Source organism: Podarcis raffonei, chromosome Z, assembly GCF_027172205.1.
Source record: "Podarcis raffonei isolate rPodRaf1 chromosome Z, rPodRaf1.pri, whole genome shotgun sequence".
NCBI classification, from domain to species: domain Eukaryota; kingdom Metazoa; phylum Chordata; class Lepidosauria; order Squamata; family Lacertidae; genus Podarcis; species Podarcis raffonei.
The window spans coordinates 9,925,666-9,944,579 of record NC_070621.1 but is presented as its reverse complement, the minus strand read 5'-3'; the positions used below and the strand labels follow the sequence as shown (position 1 = coordinate 9,944,579).

Below are 18,914 nucleotides of genomic sequence, written 5' to 3'. Positions count from 1 at the left end.
TTTCAGTGACACTTAATAATGAAATAAATTAAAATGGATAAAATTAATTAAAAGCCAAATTAAAATGATATACAACACAAAATTCCCCCCAAACCCCCAACTCTCATCCAACTGTACATACAATAAAAAGAACAAGCCTTATCCCTGCCACACTCCCAACAATTAAAGGAAAACAAAGCTGGGAGACCTTTGACCCCTCTCGGTGCTGATGGACTCCAGTTCTTATCAGCCCCAAGTTTTAGAGTTGATGGGAGTTATAGGTCAGAGTTTCCCCAGCCTTTGTATGTGTTTTGAGTTGGCATCTGTCTGCCTCGGGAAACAATGGAGGAGTGCATCTTCGGGGGTGAAGTCAAACTGTTGGGGAGTTGCAGCGCCTGCTGTGGCTGTAGAGACCGAAATGGGAGAGACATGTTCTGTTGCAGCTGAGGCAGGTGAAAGTGGCTGGTTGTGCTACTGCAGTTGCATCATGGCGTTTCTTCTCTCTCCCTGTGGTCATTTCTCCTCTGGTCACTGCTGTGGATTGAATGATTGTCTCCAAGCACTGTGGTAATCTGCAAGGAATTCCCACTATAACTAATGAGGCTGTGTACACACCACACATTAAAACAGATTCCTGGGAACTGTAGTTTAGGGTCACTGGGAATTATAGCTCTGGCATGTTCAGTTTTTTTAAACAATCTTTAAAACCACTCCTTTCCTGATCTTGCTGGCTGGTGAAATCTGTGCAAGTACAGTGGTACCTCAGGTTAAGTACTTAAGTTAAGTACTCGTTCTGGAGGTCCATTCTTAACCTGAAACTGTTCTTAACCTGAAGCACCACTTTAGCTAATGGGGCCTTCCGCTACCGCCGGAGCATGATTTCTGTTCCCATCCTGAAGCAAAGTTCTTAACCTGAAGCACTATTTCTGGGTTAGCGGAGTCTGTAACCTGAAGCGTATGTAACCTGAGGTACTACTGTATCTCAATTACCTCAACGATAAATTAGTGTGTAACTTGACGAAAAACCAACAAATCATCCTTCAAAATATTTGTTGCTTTTATTGTCTGTGCCTGGAGCAGGGGGAGGGGCTCGACCGGAAAATCTTGCTCTAAGCCTTGCTTACACTGGCAGACCATCAATATATACTGCTCAGTTTTCTTTTCTTTCTAAATGAAAGCTCCATATGGCTTTCTGCAGAAATAAGGCATGAGGCTCTCCAAGAAGTTTCCTAGCTATCTCTCCACTGAGTTCACTGCTCCCACCTAAGCCCCTGCCTGTCTCCCTCCCTGGACAAAGGGGACAATGGGAGGGGGCATTTACAGGTGGAATCTGACCTAGCAGCCTCTAGGCATAATGACTTTCTCTCAGAGGTATTTTTAGCTGTGAACAAATTTCAGGAAAAGCTTTTGTGTGGGGAGACACTGAGCCCTTTGTTCAGGCTTCTGGGAATGAAGTAAGCCCTGAATGGTTTTTAGAGTTTTATACACTGAACTCCTGTCTGCCATGATCAAGACTTTTTTTTTATTTTTAATGGGGCAGAAATGGCATTTTGAGCAAATCTTGGAGGAAAAAAGGGCTGTTTCTCTGATCAAGACTTCTTGGACCAAGGTAACTTGAGGAGAGTCAAGGTGACTTGGGAAGAGTCTAGCCCAATAGTATCTGCTTGAGTTTTGAACTTCTTTCTTAGGCCCTGGGGATGAAGTCAACCCCCAGCCTTTGTGCTTGATGCCCTTAGCTGCAGATGCCAGGGGGTTGACAGTGGTGCTTTATGCATGCAATGCCAGGGGCTTTTACCCACTGAGCTATGGGCTTCTTTACAGTCATACCTTGGGTTACAGATGCTTCAGGTTGTGTTTTTTCGAGATGCGGACCACCGAACCTGGAAGTACCGGAATGGGTTACTTCCAGGTTTCGGCGGCTGCGCATGCGCAGAAGCTCAAAATCACACTTTGCGCATGCGCAGACGTGCCGCTGCGGGTTGCGAACGTGCATCCCGCACAGATCACGTTTGCAACCCAAACGTCCACTGTACATGGATCCAGCATTTCCTGCTGCTAGCTCACATTACTTTTATAAGCATTTTACAACAACCCTCTAGGATAGGTCATTGTAATTATCTCTCCCCCCCCCCATAACACAAAGAAGCTGAAAGTGGCTTTGTTGCAGACTTCCTAGTGAGAACATAGCAGGAGTGGGGTTCAAACCTCAACCTCTGAGAACGATACCAGCCTAGTATTGCTGTTGGCGTCCAGCACAGCACACTTTAGAATGTGTGAAGAACTTGGCAGACATTCATTCATCTTTGCAACAACCCTATTGTAAGGCAGGCTTGCATTCCCCTGTACTGTGTGCAAACCTTGGCCCATCACCCCAAGGCATCTCTCAAATGCATCTCTCCCTGGGCTCATCCAAACTTCCACTTGTCCTATGCTTTCCAGGCATGAGCCTGAGTGGTTTTTCATTTGCCCTGCTGCTTTTTAACCCGCTGATTAACACTGAATCAGAACAAACATAAAAGGTAAAGGGACCCCTGACCATTAGGTCCAGTTCCAGGTTATGTGGCCAGCATGACTGAGCCGCTTCTGGCGAACCAGAGCAGCACACGGAAATGCCGTTTACCTTCCCGCTGGAGCGGTACCTATCTATTTGCACTTTGACGTGCTTTCGGACTGCTAGGTTGGCAGGAGCAGGGACCGAGCAACGGGAGCTCACCCCGTCATAGGGATTCGAACCGTCGACCTTCTGATCAGCAAGTCCTAGGCTCTGTGTTTTAACCCACAGCGCCACCCGCGTCCCATAAATGCACCCCACTGATGTTTGGGGACAGGCAGAATTGTGGATGAGCCCTCTCTGTCTGCTTAACCCTCCTTGACTGTGACGTTGCCTAAAGTCACTAACCAGCAAGTCTCTTTTTATTAACAACTCTCAGTGTTTGAGAGCTGCTGCTTCACATATTGTGAGTGCTGTCAATTGCATCTTTTCCTCTTCCCCCTCTGGGGTGGGGATTAGGCTTTTGTTTGCGCTGTAAACAGAATACACAGTAGACTGTAGACACCAAGTTTTATTCTGTTCTCTCAACAATCAAGGAAATGTTTTGTTGGGGAGAGAGAGATTTTGTTGGGCTCAGTATGCAAATAATGGGTTGTGGAGAGAAGGTACCGTAGTTGTCCTGCTGCAAGCATTGACCTCTGCCACAGCAAGGAGATGCTAAACTTCCTTGTGCAAGGCTCACACTAAATGCCAGAAGAGAACAAAAGATACAGTGTTGGGGAGGGGAGGGGAGCAGAGCTCTAATGTTGCTTCAGCAACAGCCAGCCTTATACTGGGCCCTATATAGGAGCAAGCAGTGCTTCTTAAGTTGTATAACTTGGGTTAAGTACTTAATTAGTTCCGGAGGTCCGTTCTTAACCTGAAACTCTTCTTAACCTGAAGCACCACTTTAGCTAATGGGGCCTCCCACTGCCGCCGCGCCGCCGGAGCATGATTTCTGTTCTCACCCTGAAGCAAAGTTCTTAACCCAAGGTACTATTTCTGGGTTAGCGGAGTCTGTAACCTGTAACCTGAAGCATATGTAACCCGAGGTACCAATGTACTCTACTTTCACATAAAGGTACTTCTTCAGTTAAATAGGGGCCACCAGTGCCGGATTTACGTATAAGCTAAACAAGCTATAGCTTAGGGCCTCACTCTCTTGGGCCCCCCCCAAAAAGTTTAAAGGAAAAAACAAACTGGATGTACATTTCCAAAATACAGTGGTACCTCAGGTTACATACGCTTCAGGTTACATACGCTTCAGGTTACAGACTCCGCTAACCCAGAAATAGTGCTTCAGGTTAAGAACTTTGCTTCAGGATGAGAACAGAAATTGTGCTCCGGCGGCTTCAGCAACACAGGAAACTGCCTTATACTGCATCAGGCTATTGGCATGTGTAGCTCATTATAGTCTACACTGGCTGGCAGCAGCTCCTTCGGGGGTTTCAGGCAGGGATCTCACCCAATCCTACTTGGAGATGCAGGGAATGAACCTGAGACCTTCTGCATGCAAAGCATGATGCTCTACCTGTGAACTATGGCTCTTCCAGCTGTGAAGCAATATGCATTACAATGGTACCTCGGTTTACATACGCTTCAGGTTACAGACGCTTCAGGATACAGACTCCACTAACCCAGGAATAGTACCTTGGGTTAAGAACTTTGCTTCAGGATGAGAACAGAAATCGTGCAGCAGCGGCGCGACGGCAGCTGGAAGCTCCATTACCTAAAGTGGTACCTCAGGTTAAGAACAGTTTCAGGTTAAGAATGGACCTCCAGAACGAATTACATACTTAACCCGAGGTACCACTGTACTGTCTAAGCAGGGGATGGTGTGGTGTACAGGTACAGTTAATTTTTCCAAGTGTGCCAGAACTAGACAATAGGTGACTGCACCAAGCTTAATTTATATAGGGTGAGTCTTTTAAAAGAGGCCCCATGGAACATGTGTACTCTGTATCCACAGGACCTCTTTTAAAGCACTCACCCTGTATTTGTACCTGTTGGTGAAAAGCTACTTCTGATCCCCCTAGTGGCCAGGCAGGGTATAATATTTCAGCCTAGTTTGTAGGACAGAAGAGCCTGAAGCTGAGCACACTGGGGTAGCCAACGTTGTTGAATAACAGCTCCCATCCTCCCCTCATGGGATCCTTGGCCATTGGGCATCCTGTGTGGGGCTGATGGGAGTTGGAGGGATGAAAAATCCACCTATGCTTGAAGGCCTTTCAGCTTCCTGCCCAGTCTCGTAAAGGTAAAGGTAAAGGGACCCCTGACCATTAGGTCCAGTCGTGGACGACTCTGGGGTTGCGGCGCTCATTTCGCTTTACTGGCCGAGGGAACTGGTGTACAGCTTCTGGGTCATGTGGCCAGCATGACTAAGCCACTTCTGGCGAACCAGAGCAGCACACGGAAACGCCATTTACCTTCCCGCCGGAGTGGTACCTATTTATCTACTTGCACTTTGACGTGCTTTTGAACTGCTAGGTGGGCAGGAGCAGGGACCGAGCAATGGGAGCTCACCCCGTTGCGGGGATTCAAACCGCCAACCTTCAGATTAGCAAGCCCTAGACTCTGTGGTTTAGACCACAGCACCACCTGCGTCCTGCCCAGTCTCATAGTCCCTTGCTATACATCGAAGGCTGTGTGTGGAGTACTATTTGTACCCACATGAACCAGAAGGAAGGGGTTGGGGTCAGTGGGCTTCATAAGACTTGGCAGCTTCTCTGTCTTATCATGAATCTTTGCACCTGGAAGATGGCACACCTCCCAGGACATCCTGCTACCTCCACACACTGCTGCCTCTGCCCCCCTAAGCAGGGAGTCACCTACCACCACCACCACTCGTCTTCTCCTCCTCTGAGGAGCGGCAGAAATGGTTCTGTAAACTGTGCCTTCCACAGACATTTTAGTGTATTCTAGGGTCTGCAACTGCTGTCCTTGCTCCTCTGGCGCAGAATCAGTGTCCAAGGTGAGGGCATGGAATCAACCTTGCAGCTCCAGTAATACATGGATCCTGGCAGTCTCGCATCCACGTGTTGTGTTCCTCCAGGGGTTCATCTCCTGCATTGGGAGATCTTCCAACTCCCTAGGTGCATCACTGCTCCAGGACAGTCCACTCTGCTCTATCAAGGAATTCCTCCTCTTGGCCAGTAGCTCAGAGTGTGGCTAAGTGAGCTCAAATTGCTGTGCCTTCTCATTCAGCAAGGCAACCGAGTGTAGATTTGCACCTTCTCGGGCAAGAAGACAAACATGGCACAGGTGTTGCTGGTCACTGCAGCAGCTCCCTCACCACCCATGTCTCTTGGTCCTGGGTACCCCGTGAGGCAGCACTTGGGACCTTCCCCTCAAATCACCCTCACAAATGCCTCTGTTTACAAGTTCATATCATAATATCACACAATAATGATATTATACAACCATATTTTATAGCCATATCATTAAATCATGCAACCACAAGATCACATTATCATACAATCATAAGATCCCAATACAGTGGTCCCTCGGGTTAAGAACTTAATTCGTTCTGGAGGTCCGTTCTTAACCTGAAACTGTTCTTAACCTGAAGTACCACTTTAGCTAATGGGGCCTACTGCTGCGGCCGCGCCGCCACCACACAATTTCTGTTCTCATCCTGAAGCAAAGTTCTTAACCTGAGGTACTATTTCTGGGTTAGCGGAGTCTGTAACCTGAAGCGTCCGTAACCCAAAGTACCACTGTATCTTACAATCATAATATCATACAAACACAACACCATATAGATACATAATCACAACATCACAAGGTCATACAATCTTAATATCACAAATCACTATATCATAATAGCATATCACACAATCACATCATAACATCATCAGATATAATAGCCCTCAATGATACCCCCCACATATGATTGGATGAATGTGTGACAGTGTGATATGATTTTATGATATTCTGATTTTGTGATATTGATTGTATGATATGATGTTTGTGTGATAATCATGTTTGTAGTGTGTTAATTTTTTTTATAGAGACAAGCTAACCAGATCCATTTTGCACATTTGGCCATTCTGTTCCCAGGATGGACCATGGAGTGGTTTGTGACTTTTCCTGACCACGAATATACAGTCTTGTGGGACTGAGTCAGTTATAAAGTCTGTCTGATTGCCATTCTCAGTTTAAATGGGAATAAACACCATTAAACTTATTAGGACTTAGTTTGCATTTCTTCTGATGTATGCAAATTGTGTGTAATTTTGTCAAAAATTTGCACTTTTGCAGCCAGTTTCCCCTAATATAGTATAGGTTTTTATATTGCTTTCATCAGTATAGTATGTATTTTTATGTACACTTTCCCCAAGTATATACTCTCTTTTTTTTACATACTTTTAAAAATTGGAAATCCGCCCTGCAAAATTTGGAGGGGTGTGAATTTCAAATAATAAATGCATTGGGTTCATCTGCTGCCTTTGGGAAGTGTTAATTGGGTAGAGTCACAATGAAATGGGAACTGATTCAGTTTCTCACATGTCTTCATTTGCATCCCAAGCTATGAAGATCTACAAGCAACATTTAGAGTGTACTTGTATTACTAAAGGGTATGCTGGTGACAGCATTTATCCTAATCTTTTCAAAAAAAAAATTTTTTTAACAGTGAGAAATACATTTTTAGTTGTTCTTTTTATTTTTTTTAAACTGAGCTTCTTTCACCCTCGTCATATGAAGTCAAACATTTTCATGTGAGATGTTGAAGGCCTGTGGATTATTAATTAACTTGAAGTAGCAACTAGTAAATTTCATACAGTCATACCTCATGTTACGTCCGCTTCATGTTACGTTCTTTCAGGTTACATCCCACAGCGACCAGGAAGTACCAGAAAGGGTTTTTTTCCGGGTTTCGTCGCTCATGCATGCGCAGAAGCGCTAAATTGCGCTTCGCGCATGCACACAAGCAGAAAATCACACCGTGCACCTGCACAGATTTGGTGCTTCAGGTTGCGCTCTTTTCATGTTGCGAACGGGCCTCCGGAACGGATCCCGTTCGCAACCAGAAGTACCATTGTACTCTATGTAAGAGGCAGAACGTAAAAAGAGACCTGCAGCTGGATGAGGCCAGGGACCCATCTGGTCCAACATTCTATTCCTACAGTGGCCATCTAGAAACCTCAATAGGGAGCCCACAGGCAGGACCTTAGCCCAACAGCCCCTTTCCCCACCCCCTTGTGATTCCCAGCATCTGCCACTCAGAGGCGGACTGCCTCCAACAGCGGAGGTGAAACAGAGGCATCGTGGCCAGCAGCCTGTTCCTCCATGAATATATCTAATCCTCTTTTGAAGCCATCCAGGTTGGTGGCCCAAATTTGATTAGGGTTGATAATCTAATCAAAATCCATCTTACGGGAGACTTGTAAGCAGGACCCAAGTGCCACCCGACTATTCAGAAAATGAAGAAATGGGACAGATTCCGTCATACACGTGCTGTTACAGCTAATGTCTTGAAAGGTAAAGGTAAAGGGACCCCTGACCATTAGGTCCAGTCATGGACGACTCTGGGGTTGCGGCACTCATCTCGCTTTATTGACCAAGGGAGCCGGCGTGCAGCTTCCGGGTCATGTGGCCAGCATGACTAAGCCGCTTCTGGCGAACCAGAGCAGCGCACGGAAATGCCGTTTACCTCCCCGCCGGAGTGGTACCTATTTATCTACTTGCACTTTGACGTGCTTTCGAACTGCTAGGTTGGCAGGAGCTGGGACAGAGCAACGGGAGCTCACCCCGTCACAGGGATTCGAACCGCCAACCTTCTGATCAGCAAGCCCTAGGCTCTGTGGTTTAACCCACTGCGCCACCTGCGTCCCATCTCATATATGTATTGCAACATTAATATATATATATAAAAGGTCTCCAGTAAGATGGGGCATCTGGTTGGCCGCTGTGAGATCAGGATGCTGGACTAGATGGGCCTTTGGCCTGATCCAGCCGCAGGGTTCTTTTTACGTTCTACCCCCCACCCTCTCTGAATAACAGTTCCTGGGATTGCAAGTGCAGAGCATGCTCAGGTCCTGCCTCTGGGCTTCCCACAGATATCTTGTTTGTCAAGGTGAGAACAGGATGCTTTACTAGATGGGCCACTAGCCTGACCCATGCTCTTCTTTCGTTTTGTCTCCTCTGTTAGAGTACCGTATTTTTCGCCCTATAAGACGCACTTTTCCCCCTCCAAAAATGAAGGGAAAATGTGTGTGCGTCTTATGGGGCGAATGCAGGCTCCTTGGCTTCAGCGATAGCAATGCGAAGCCTCCGAAGCCTGCGCTCCGGAGGCTTTGCGTTGCTTCCGCTGAAGCCAGGAGAGTCTGCTCTTTGAGGCTGGCGGTGGGGGAAAGCAGCGCCTCCTCCATCGCCAGCCCCAGAGGATGGGGGGCAGCGGGAAGGCGCGCGACGCCTTCTGGCTACTCTCCGACCCGGCTTTGAGGCTGGCGGTGGGGAAAGCAGCGCTTCCCCCATGGCCAGCCCCAGAGGATGAGGGGCAGCGGGAAGGCGCGCGACGCCTTCCTGCTACTCTCCAACCCGGCTTGGAGGCTGGCGGTGGGGAAAGCAGCGCTTCCCCCATCGCCAGCCCCAGAGATTGGGGGGCAGCGGGAAGGCGAGCGACGCCTTCCCGCTACTCTCCAACCCTCCTGTGGGCTTTTGCGGGAGATGGGGGAATTCCCCCACCTCCCGCAAAAGCAGGCAAAAGCCGCACGCTCTTTAAAGGGGCTCCGCGGCTTCTGCTGGCTTTTCTAGGAGGTGGGGGAATTCCCCCACCTCGTAGAAAAGCCCGCAGGAGCCGCGCAGCCTTTAAAGAGTGCGCCGCTCTTGGGGGTTTTTCCCCGAGGAGGGAGAAGGGACTGACTGGCCGAGTCCATCCCTTCTCCCTCCTGTGGGCTTTTGCGGGAGATCGGGGAATTCCCCCACCTCCCACAAAAGCCGTGCGCTCTTTAAAGGGGCTCCGCAGCTTCTGCTGGCTTTTCTAGGAGGTGGGGAAATTTCCCCACCTCGTAGAAAAGCCCGCAGGAGCCGCGCACCCTATGAAGAGCGTGCCGCTCTTGGGGGCTTTTCCCCGAGGAGGGAGAAGGGACTGACTGGCCGTTTCAGTCCCTTTTCCCTCCTGGTCGAAAAGCCCGTAGGAGTCGCGCACGGCGGGAGGTGGGGGAATTCCGCCACCTCCCGCAAAAGCAGGGAGAAGGTCTTTGAGTAGCGCACAGGCAGCGTGCAGCCTGTCCGCTGCTCCCAGAGCTGCGGGGGGGAAATCATATTTTTTTCCTTGATTTCCCCCCCTGAAAACTAGGTGCGTCCTATGGGCCGGTGCGTCCAATAGGGCGAAAAATACGGTAAGTATATGCCTCTGGATAGAAGCTGCTGGGAATTACTAGTGGAGAAATGGTGTTTGCATTCAGGCCCTCCTTTTGAGCCTTTCACTGAGGCCACCTGGCTGGCCACTGTGAAGCCAGGATGTGGGTCTAGATGGGCATGTGGCCTGTTTCTTCTTAAGTCCTGTTTTACAGTCCCTGCTGGCTTCTTCTTTTACCTACACTTATTCTGCGTTTATATTTTGCAGGGGTCCTGGCAGCTGGGGAGCACACATTCCCTTTCCAGTTCCTGCTTCCAGGTACAGTGAATTTATTCTTTTGCTCTATTGTTCCCATTGATTTCCAGGACTGCGACTGAACAGTGACGTCAGACTTCCTATAACCTCGATTTTAACATCCTGTGAGCACAATCACAGGGCTGCCTGGGGTGTCATGCAAGTGCTTAACTGCTGTCAGATATTGCTATTATTATTGGTAATTTTATTTGGATTTCTTACCTGCCTTTCACCCTAACTTACCATGGCAGGCTGCAGTGATTTAAAATACACTGTTAAAACAGCTTACAACTAAGTTAAAAATCATAGGAGTGTGGTGGGTCTCCGTTGCATCAGCGGACAGAAAAGGAAGGTTTATTTTCAGCATACGACAAAAACTATGCAACAAAGGTGTCAGATGTGGGGTGGGAATTCCAAAACCTGTGCAAGAGCTAGCCATGGTTTTGTGTCAAGTGAATGAATGTGAATAAGGTGTGGTTCTGACAACCCCAGTCTGGTTTCAGCAAGCCCCCACCTGTCTACCTTGCTGCTTACTGCCCAGTCCAGTAGCTGTCAGATTGCGCCGCCTCCTCCTCCATCTCAATGTTGCCTTTGTAGAGGGAGGAGGAGGAGGATGGGGACAGAACTAGAATGGGTTGGCTCTTCCTCCCCTTTGGCAGCACCTCCTGTTGGGCTCCCTGTCTTATTTATTGGTTTATTTATTAAATATATATATATACGACCCTCCATCTGAGTTCACATGGTCACAAGTCACTATGGGCTCATACACACTAATGGTTCACTGTGCTTTTTAGGCACAGTTCTGTGCTTTTCCAGTCTGTGTCGTAGCATTTCTATTTTAATTTTTTCCTCCTCAGCCACTTTCCTCACAGAAACCCACTCTTTAAGGCACTTGGCAAAGCCCAAATTGTCATTTGTTCCAATTCGTTAAAGATCAGGTTCTCTTGGGGAAAGTGGTGGGGTTGGGGGAAAGTACTCTAGCACAGACCAGGAAAGTGCGGGTCTGTTGCCTAGAAAGCACTGGGCAAAAGCTAAGTGTGAATGAGCCCTACAGCTGAATATGTGGAACAGAAGCTGATCTGCTGTGCTCCCCCCCCCCAATTTGCACCCATCGGGGTCTTCAGGTTCAAATCATGCTCTCCATTCTCTCTCTTAATTTTTAAAATTGGTTGTTTCTATATAAAACCGTGAAACATTAAACAAGAACGTTATTCCCCTCCCCCAAAAACCCCTGCTTATTCATCATAGTTTTTTTTGTTTGTTTGTTTTAATTGAATGGCTGAGCTTTGACTTTGTGGATGTGCATAAGAGCATCTTCTCTGTCAGGAAGCTCACTGGGTGGATTTTGGGCTGGTCACACCTTTCCTGCCTAGCCTACCTGCAGAGTTGTTAAGCTGGTGTCCATGGGGGTGTTTCCCCCATGGGGCAGAGCCAGCGTGGTGTAGTGGTTAAGAGTGGTAGTCTCGTAATCTGGTGAACCGGGTTCGCTTCCCCGCTCCTCCCCATGCAGCTGCTGGGTGACCTTGGGCTAGTCACACTTCTTTGAAGTCTCTCAGCCCCACTCACCTCACAGAGTGTTTGTTGTGGGGGAGGAAGGGAAAGGAGAATGTTAGCCGCTTTGAGACTCCTTAAAGGGAGTGAAAGGCGGGATATCAAATCCAAACTCTTCTTCTTCTTCTTCTTCCAGTTTGTCTTGAGGGTTTGTTTGTTTAAAGGAAGCTGGGGATATAAAGAATAAACAGTTAACTAAAATAACTAGTAACTTCTAAATCAGTAACTTTCTAAATCTCTTTGAAAAAGAGAGTTTAAAAATGCTTAGAAAGAGGGGCTGTTGAAGAACGTGTCTGTCTGGGGCTGTTCATAGTCCATGCAAACACCAAATTAAAAACAGAATTTGATGCAAATCACAGAACTGAACATTCCTAAGAATATTTACATTCTGAAATTTGATATCTATACTAATTATGGATTGTATGGATTTCATCATGCCGTTTCTGGAGCATCGATTTTATCATGTCCCTTTTTTTAAAAAATGCTGTACCATTTTTCTACTATGTATGCTCCATATTTTATTCTGTAATGTACATTGTTTAGAGAGCTATGATTGCAGGTGATTCATGAATATTTTAAACAAATAAAAACAATTGGCATTCGTAAGGCAGCTTACAATATCCACCTGCTTTTCCTTTTTTAAAAAAAGAAAGCAACAATTTTCTAGTCCTTATGACCTGCACAACATACGGCCCACTTGCAGCTCCCCCAAGGATGGCCTGCAAAAAATGTAAAAGAAAGTAAAGATGTAATGAGTGCTTTTCCATGTGCCACTTGAACTGCCTTCTGCTATTGTGCCCAATGTTTTTCTTCTTGGGGAAAAAGGTGTTGGTACTGCATGCCCCTGAGTACCCCCAGAATAAAAGCGCTGATTGTGCCCATCATGTAATTTGGTGGATGGGTTGCCACTGAACATTCTCTCCTGTTTGTCACGTAACCCACGGCAACCAGCCATTGCCAATCTATCTCTAGTCCGAGAGGAGTGAGAGTCATATATTTCCTCTGTGTTTTTGGTCGTCAGGGACCAACGCAGCTGACACCCGCTATGGGGTGAGCGGCAGCAACATGAGGGCTTCTTACCCCACCCTTTCTGCGCAGCAGCCCACCAAGTTAATTTATCTTAATTGAAATTTCCCTTTTTAATAATATGGTTTATTTGCAAAACAGTTTAATCATTAATTATACCTTTACTTGGAAATTGGTCCGAAGAAGTTTAGCCTATTTTAATTTTGGCCCCTACCTACTGCCAAGTTGTGCAGGTCTGCCTTATGGCCAGGGCTGGCTCAGCCGTGAGGCGAAGTGAGGTGACTGCCTCAGGTGGCAAGATCCACCAGGGCAGCAGATCCTGATGTCAACCTTTCCTCCCACCCCCACCTTATTCCTGATGTAGATCTTCCCTCACCATTTCTTCCCTGGTGGGGAGGGAGGTGCCATTTTGGGGTCTGCCTCAGGTGCCAAAATGTCTTGGTTTAGCCATACTTATGGTTGTAAAATGCCCCCATCACCCTCCTCCCCCAAACCATCAGAAATCAAGAAGATGTACGGTTTTGGTTTTACTTCTAATGTTTGCAAAACATATGCATGTCAAAACCTTTTCCTAGAGTAGAATGAGATTTTGGCAAAATATTTTTGTTGTTCTTTTCTAGTGCAAGTCATAAGAGAGTGTGTTTGTGTGGGTGTTTAAAAGGTGGGGGGAAGTACATTATATGCCATGTCTTGTCTCTTTTCTCTTTGGAAAACAGCTTCAGCTCCTACATCCTTTGAGGGTCCCTTTGGGAAGGTCTTGCACCAGGTCAAAGCTGTGATAGAGACACCACGGTTTTCCAAGGATCACAAATGCAGCAAGATATTCTATGTCCTGTGCCCGCTGAACCTGAATGACATCCCTGAGATTGAGGTAAGGGTTGGTGGGAAGGAAGGAAGGTGGTAGGCACCCCCACATCTTGCTTTTCAATCCCAAGGGATAGTTCATTAAACCACTTTGGGAATTCCATGAGGGGAATAGGAATCTCCTCGCCATCTTCAGCAACCTTAAACTATAGTTCACAGGATTCTTAGAGGAGGAGCCAATGGCGGTTCAAAGTGGCCTCATAGTGCTTTAAATGAATAGTGCAGGTGGGGCCTAACTTAGTGGGAGGCAGGCTGTGTTTTCCCTTCTCATCCTAGTCTTCCTTTTCTGCAGCAGCCAAACACAACGTCGATCACAAAGAAGTTCAGCTACAAGCTCGTGAAAACTGGCAACGTGGTCCTGACAGCCACCACAGACCTCAAGGGCTACGTTGTAGGGCAGGTCATCCAGTTGCGGACAGACATTGAGAACAAATCAGGCCGGGACACCAGCACCATTGTAGCCAGCCTCATCCAGGTAACCGGGCTAGGCTTTTGATAGTGTATTGTAGGTGCTCAGCTTTGCTTGAGGGGCACTTGTTCATTTTTCGTTCCCTTGCTGCAGATGCAATCTTAGGAACGTAGGAAGCTGTCTTTATGAAGAATTAGGATTAGCTGTTGATTAATCCAAGGCAAAACTATAGGGTTGTATTCAACTCAGTTCTTCTCAGAATAATAGGCCCATTTTTTTTTATTAGATGTACTTGGAGTAGGTCTGGATTGTTGTTGTTGTTTAGTCGTTTAGTCGTGTCCGACTCTTCGTGACCCCATGGACCAGAGCACGTCAGGCACTCCTGTCTTCCACTGCCTCCCGCAGTTTGGTCAGACTCATGCTGGTAGCTTCGAGAACACTATCCAACCATCTCGTCCTCTGTCGTCCCCTTCTCCTTGTGCCCTCCATCTTTCCCAACATCAGGGTCTTTTCCAGGGAGTCTTCTCTTCTCATGAGGGCCAAAGTATTGGAGCCTCAGCTTCACGATCTGTCCTTCCAGTGAGCACTCAGGGCTACTTTCCTTCAGATTGGATACGTTTGATCTTCTTGCAGTCCTCCAGCACCAGAATTTGAAAGCATCCATTATTTGGCGATCAGCCTACTTTATGGTCCAGCTCTCACTTCCATACATCACTATTGTGAAAACCATAGCTTTAACTATACGGACCTTATTTTCCCTTTCTCTTCTGCCCAACCCAGAAAGTTGCCTACAAATCCAAGCGGTGGATCTATGACCTGAGGACCATAGCGGAAGTGGAGGGTTCACCCGTGAAGGCCTGGAAGCATGCAGAGTGGAGAGAGCAGATTCTCGTCCCAGCACTGCCTCAGTCCATCCTTCAAGGCTGCAGCCTCATCCATATTGACTACTACATCCAGGTAAGGTCCAAGTTCTGCTGAGGATTATGAACACAGGTTGTGGGCTACCAATATAGCAGAGGCAGCAGGGGGCCTTTTTCAGCCTGAGGGCCACATTTCCTCCTGGGCAGCCTCTTGAGGGCCAGAAGCAAAAGTGGGTGAGTTAACAGGGAAACAGGTGTATCAAGCAGCACATATATTTTGTAAATAATAAAAAAACACACCTTCCAGACACCAACATCCCTAGGGAGGGATGAAATGTAGACCTGAGGGCTAGACAGAGAGGTCTGAAGAGCCATATTCAGCCACTGGGACTGACACTTCCGCACCCCTGATGTATGGGTCCTTGGTCTGACCCCACAGGACTGCTCCTTATAGAGTCATAGAGTTGGAAGGGCTCTTAAGGGCTGTCCAGTCCAAACCCCTGCAATGTCCTCATGCATGCTGTCATATTGTTGTCTCCCTGCCCCTAGGTGTCCCTGAAATCTCCTGAGGTTTCTGTTGCTCTCCCGATCTACATTGGCAACATCGCTGTGAACAGGATCCCCCTCAACCCGACCCGCTTGGTCCCTCACGTCCCGTCGCCCGTGATCCCGAGTGCACCGCCGGTGGACGAGGAGGCTGCCGGTGGCTACCACCCCATGGACAACATTTCCATCCCCACCAAGAGCCACTCCCAGCAGCAGCCTTTCAGCTATGCACCAGGCTTGAGCTTCCCGGAAGCAAGGCTGGACTCTGAGCAGGGCAGCTCGCCCAACCACCCCACACTCTGCCTCTCGACAGGAGCGACGGTCCCTTACTATGCCGAGGGGACGGTGGTTCCGGTTCCCACAGCCAGCTCCCTCATCCTGCCTCCGGAGTATAGCACCTGGGGTTACCCCTACGGTAAGCGCCTGCCTAGCCTCAGATAGGATTCCCTGGCTGGAGCAGAGACCCCAGGGGTTGTGCTGTTTCCCATATGGGCAGCAGTGTGTGGTGCCTATGGGGACTGGTGGGGCAGAAGGGCAGGGAGGTCAGCAGCCAGTGGCACCAGAGCAGATGACAGACAAAGCCAGTATATTCTATCTTTGTCTCCTCCTCTCTGCTGAGTTCTGAAGGGCAACACCAAGACTAAAAAGGAAGGCCCACAGCTCTGTGACAGAGCACCTGCTTTGCATGCAGAAGATCCCATGTTCAGTTCCCAGCATCTCCCAGAAAGAACGGGAGAGTCTCTTTCCTGGGGAATTTGCAACTAGGCAGCCTCAACAGCACTGAACTGAATGGACCACTGGCAGCTTGTTATGTTCCTCAGGCTGCAGACGGTTAGAGCTCATGGACCACTGATCTGTGGACCATAAGAACATCAGAAGGCCAGTGGCCCATCTAGTCCAGCATCCCATTCTCGCAGTGGCCAGCCAGATGCCTGCAGGATCTGAGCTCCAGAGCCCTCTCCCCTTGTGCAGGTTGCAGCAACTGGTACTCAGAATCATTGCTGCCATGGAGGGTAGCCATCATGGCTAGTAGACACCATTAAATGTACTCCTCTGTTAATTGGTCTAATCCTCTTTTGAAGCCTTGCAAGTTGGTGGCCATCACAGCCTCCTGTGAAGTTAAGTTCTGAAGAATGACTAGGGAATGACTAGGGACCGACTGTGTGACCACAGTTTGAAAACTCTGAACTAGATGGCTTTCAACTTCTCTCTCTCTTTTGCTTCCTTCCAGAGGCACCCCCTTCATATGAACAAAGTTGCAGCAGCGCAACCTCCAGCCTGAGCAATGGCAACTAGCCACAAGCTCACAACCTGATGTCTGGCATGCCAAGCTGGGAGAAAGGACAGTACAAAACATTGCCTGGAGGGGGCGCTCTCTCCCCCAGCAATAGTTCCCTGGGCCATGGCTGCCTTGCACAATAATCTCTTTCCTTGTGCTGTACAGTTCATCATCTTACTTGCTGCTTTATAATCCGAACACCCGTGATGCCTTATCTGAAATGTGGGAGTCATCGTGTATGGAAAGATAGAGGTGTGTGCAGATCAGTGTGTGTGTGTGTGTGAGAGAGAGAGAGAGAGAGAGAGAGAATGAACGAACAAACAAACAAATGAATGAATGAATGTACATATGTATATATTTTGAGTGCCACCCCATATCTGTTGTGTGCTAACCAGAAAAGGTGTGTGGGTGTAGACAAATTGCTTCTCTGCTGGGCATCCCGTGATTTAAGCCCAGTGTGCCCTTTTGCACTAGCTTACCCTCTAGAGAACAGTACAAGCAGTGCAGGAAGAGCTGCTATCAACATTCCTTCTGATGTAGGGCAACTGGCATTTCCCTGCCATTTTTTTAAAAAAAATGTGGCATAGCACATCTGATTTTTACTCTGGGTGCTTGTAGTAGTTCCTTTTTTGGCTCTTGAGTGCTTGTAGTAGCTACCATTTTCCCTCTCTCTGCCACCCCTGTAATCCACAGACAGGAGACAACTGACAATCACAATTCTAGCCTAACTCTACCTCTTGACTTTGCTTCTCCCAGGAAGTGAGTCCAGATGGAGGAGGGGAAGGAGGAGAGCTTTTTGGAAAAGAAAAGAAAAACATACAGTTTGTTAAGCAGAATTCCAAATAGTTAGGAGCTTTGGGTAGTGATGCACTTGATCCATTGGATAACAGTGGGTGGGAACAGGTCTCGTGCTGCTCTCCACAGTGAGTGCCTCTGCAGCTTTGCAGTTCGTGGCCAGTGGAGGTGAGAGGCTGGTTGGCTATATTCCTTCTAGAGTTTCTTGCCTCCTCCTTCAAATAGAGAGTTCTGCCTGCTTACTAGCATAGCAGTTTTAAAAGTGGACTAGCTGTTGCCCAGAGAGGCTCCCAGCCTCTGCAATCTCAATGTTACAGAACAGCCAATGTCAAAGTACTTTTAAAGCAGGGCTTCTGACACACTGTGTGTGTCTGTGGGTTTGTGTGGGGGGTTATTTTTTCCATGGCTATTTACCACGTTGGGCGTTAGGTTTTTCTGTGTGTACAAGTCTGATCTGCTAAGCACCACCTCTGGAGTAGTGAAGCCTTTTTCCTTTCTCTCGGCCAGCCTTTCTTCATGAGCTCCTTCAAGTTTGCTGGGTGGCTGATCCAGCAATATGGACATGCAAACGTTCACATTCCCAGCACCACGTGGTTTTTATAGGACAATTAATCCTCTTCCACGACCCTTTTTATTTGTGTCTTTTTCCAATCAGCTTTGTTTAAATGGTGAAACTTTGAAAACACAGATTTTAAATGTATTTAATAAATTATTCTGAGACCTTGAATGTAAAAATGTCTTCTTTGCTTCACTCGCACGCCCCCCCCCTGCACTCCTCTCAGCAGCTCTGATTGAATCAGGAGTTGGTCCTCTAAGTGCTGTTCCGAACAACTGCCGGCCTCATCCTGCCTGTGTGTGACAAAGAGTTTTCCAGCAATAGAGGGCCAGAGGTTCCCCATCTCTGGATTTAACCATAAATGTGAAGCAGGAGTCATTCTGCCTGTCTTGGCTTATTTTGCAAATCCCCCTGTTTCTGAAGGGATGCAGGTGGTGCTGTGGGTTAAATCGCAGAGCCTAGGACTTGCTGATCAGAAGGTCGGCGGTTCGAATCCCCGCGACGGGGTGAGCTCCCGTTGCTCAGTCCCTGCTCCTGCTAACCTAGCAGTTCGAAAGCACATTAAAGTGCAAGTTGATAAATTCGTTACCACTCTGGCAGGAAGGTAAATGCAATTTCTGTGTGCTGCTCTGGTTCGCCAGAAGCAGCTTAGTCATGCTGTACGCCGGCTGCCTTGGCCAATAAAGCGAGATGAGCACTGCAACCCCAAAGTCGTCCACAACTGGACCTAATGGTTAGGGGTCCCTTTACCTTTGACTGTTTCTGAAACAGAAGAATGCTGGTGCTAATGTAGTCAAATCAGCAACACCCCCCAAGAGGGGGTGTATCAACAGGAGGTATGAGAAGTACCAAAAGTTGGCAGCCAGTGTAGGGTGGAGAGGAGAGAGAGACAGAGAATCTAGGTGCCCACGGTGAGATCTGG

The 18,914-nt window shown here is 47.8% G+C and overlaps 1 protein-coding gene across 3 annotated transcripts in view; it reads left to right on the top strand.

Annotated features, from left to right (window-relative positions):
* The window catches only part of ARRDC1 (arrestin domain containing 1), a 56,208-nt gene extending 38,045 nt beyond the window's left edge, over positions 1–18,163 (top strand). The window contains exons 3-8 of one of the 3 annotated variants that reach the window (XM_053373877.1): positions 10,080–10,130; positions 13,400–13,554; positions 13,843–14,022; positions 14,737–14,913; positions 15,366–15,777; positions 16,594–18,163. In XM_053373877.1, the coding sequence (XP_053229852.1) occupies positions 10,080–10,130; positions 13,400–13,554; positions 13,843–14,022; positions 14,737–14,913; positions 15,366–15,777; positions 16,594–16,658 (1,040 nt within the window). In that variant the 3' untranslated portion in view covers positions 16,659–18,163. Of the gene's footprint in view, positions 1–10,079; positions 10,131–13,399; positions 13,555–13,839; positions 14,023–14,736; positions 14,914–15,365; positions 15,778–16,593 lie in introns of all 3 variants that reach the window. The other 2 variants (XM_053373876.1, XM_053373878.1) reach the window with 2 other exon arrangements.
* Positions 18,164–18,914: the final 751 nt, after the last annotated feature.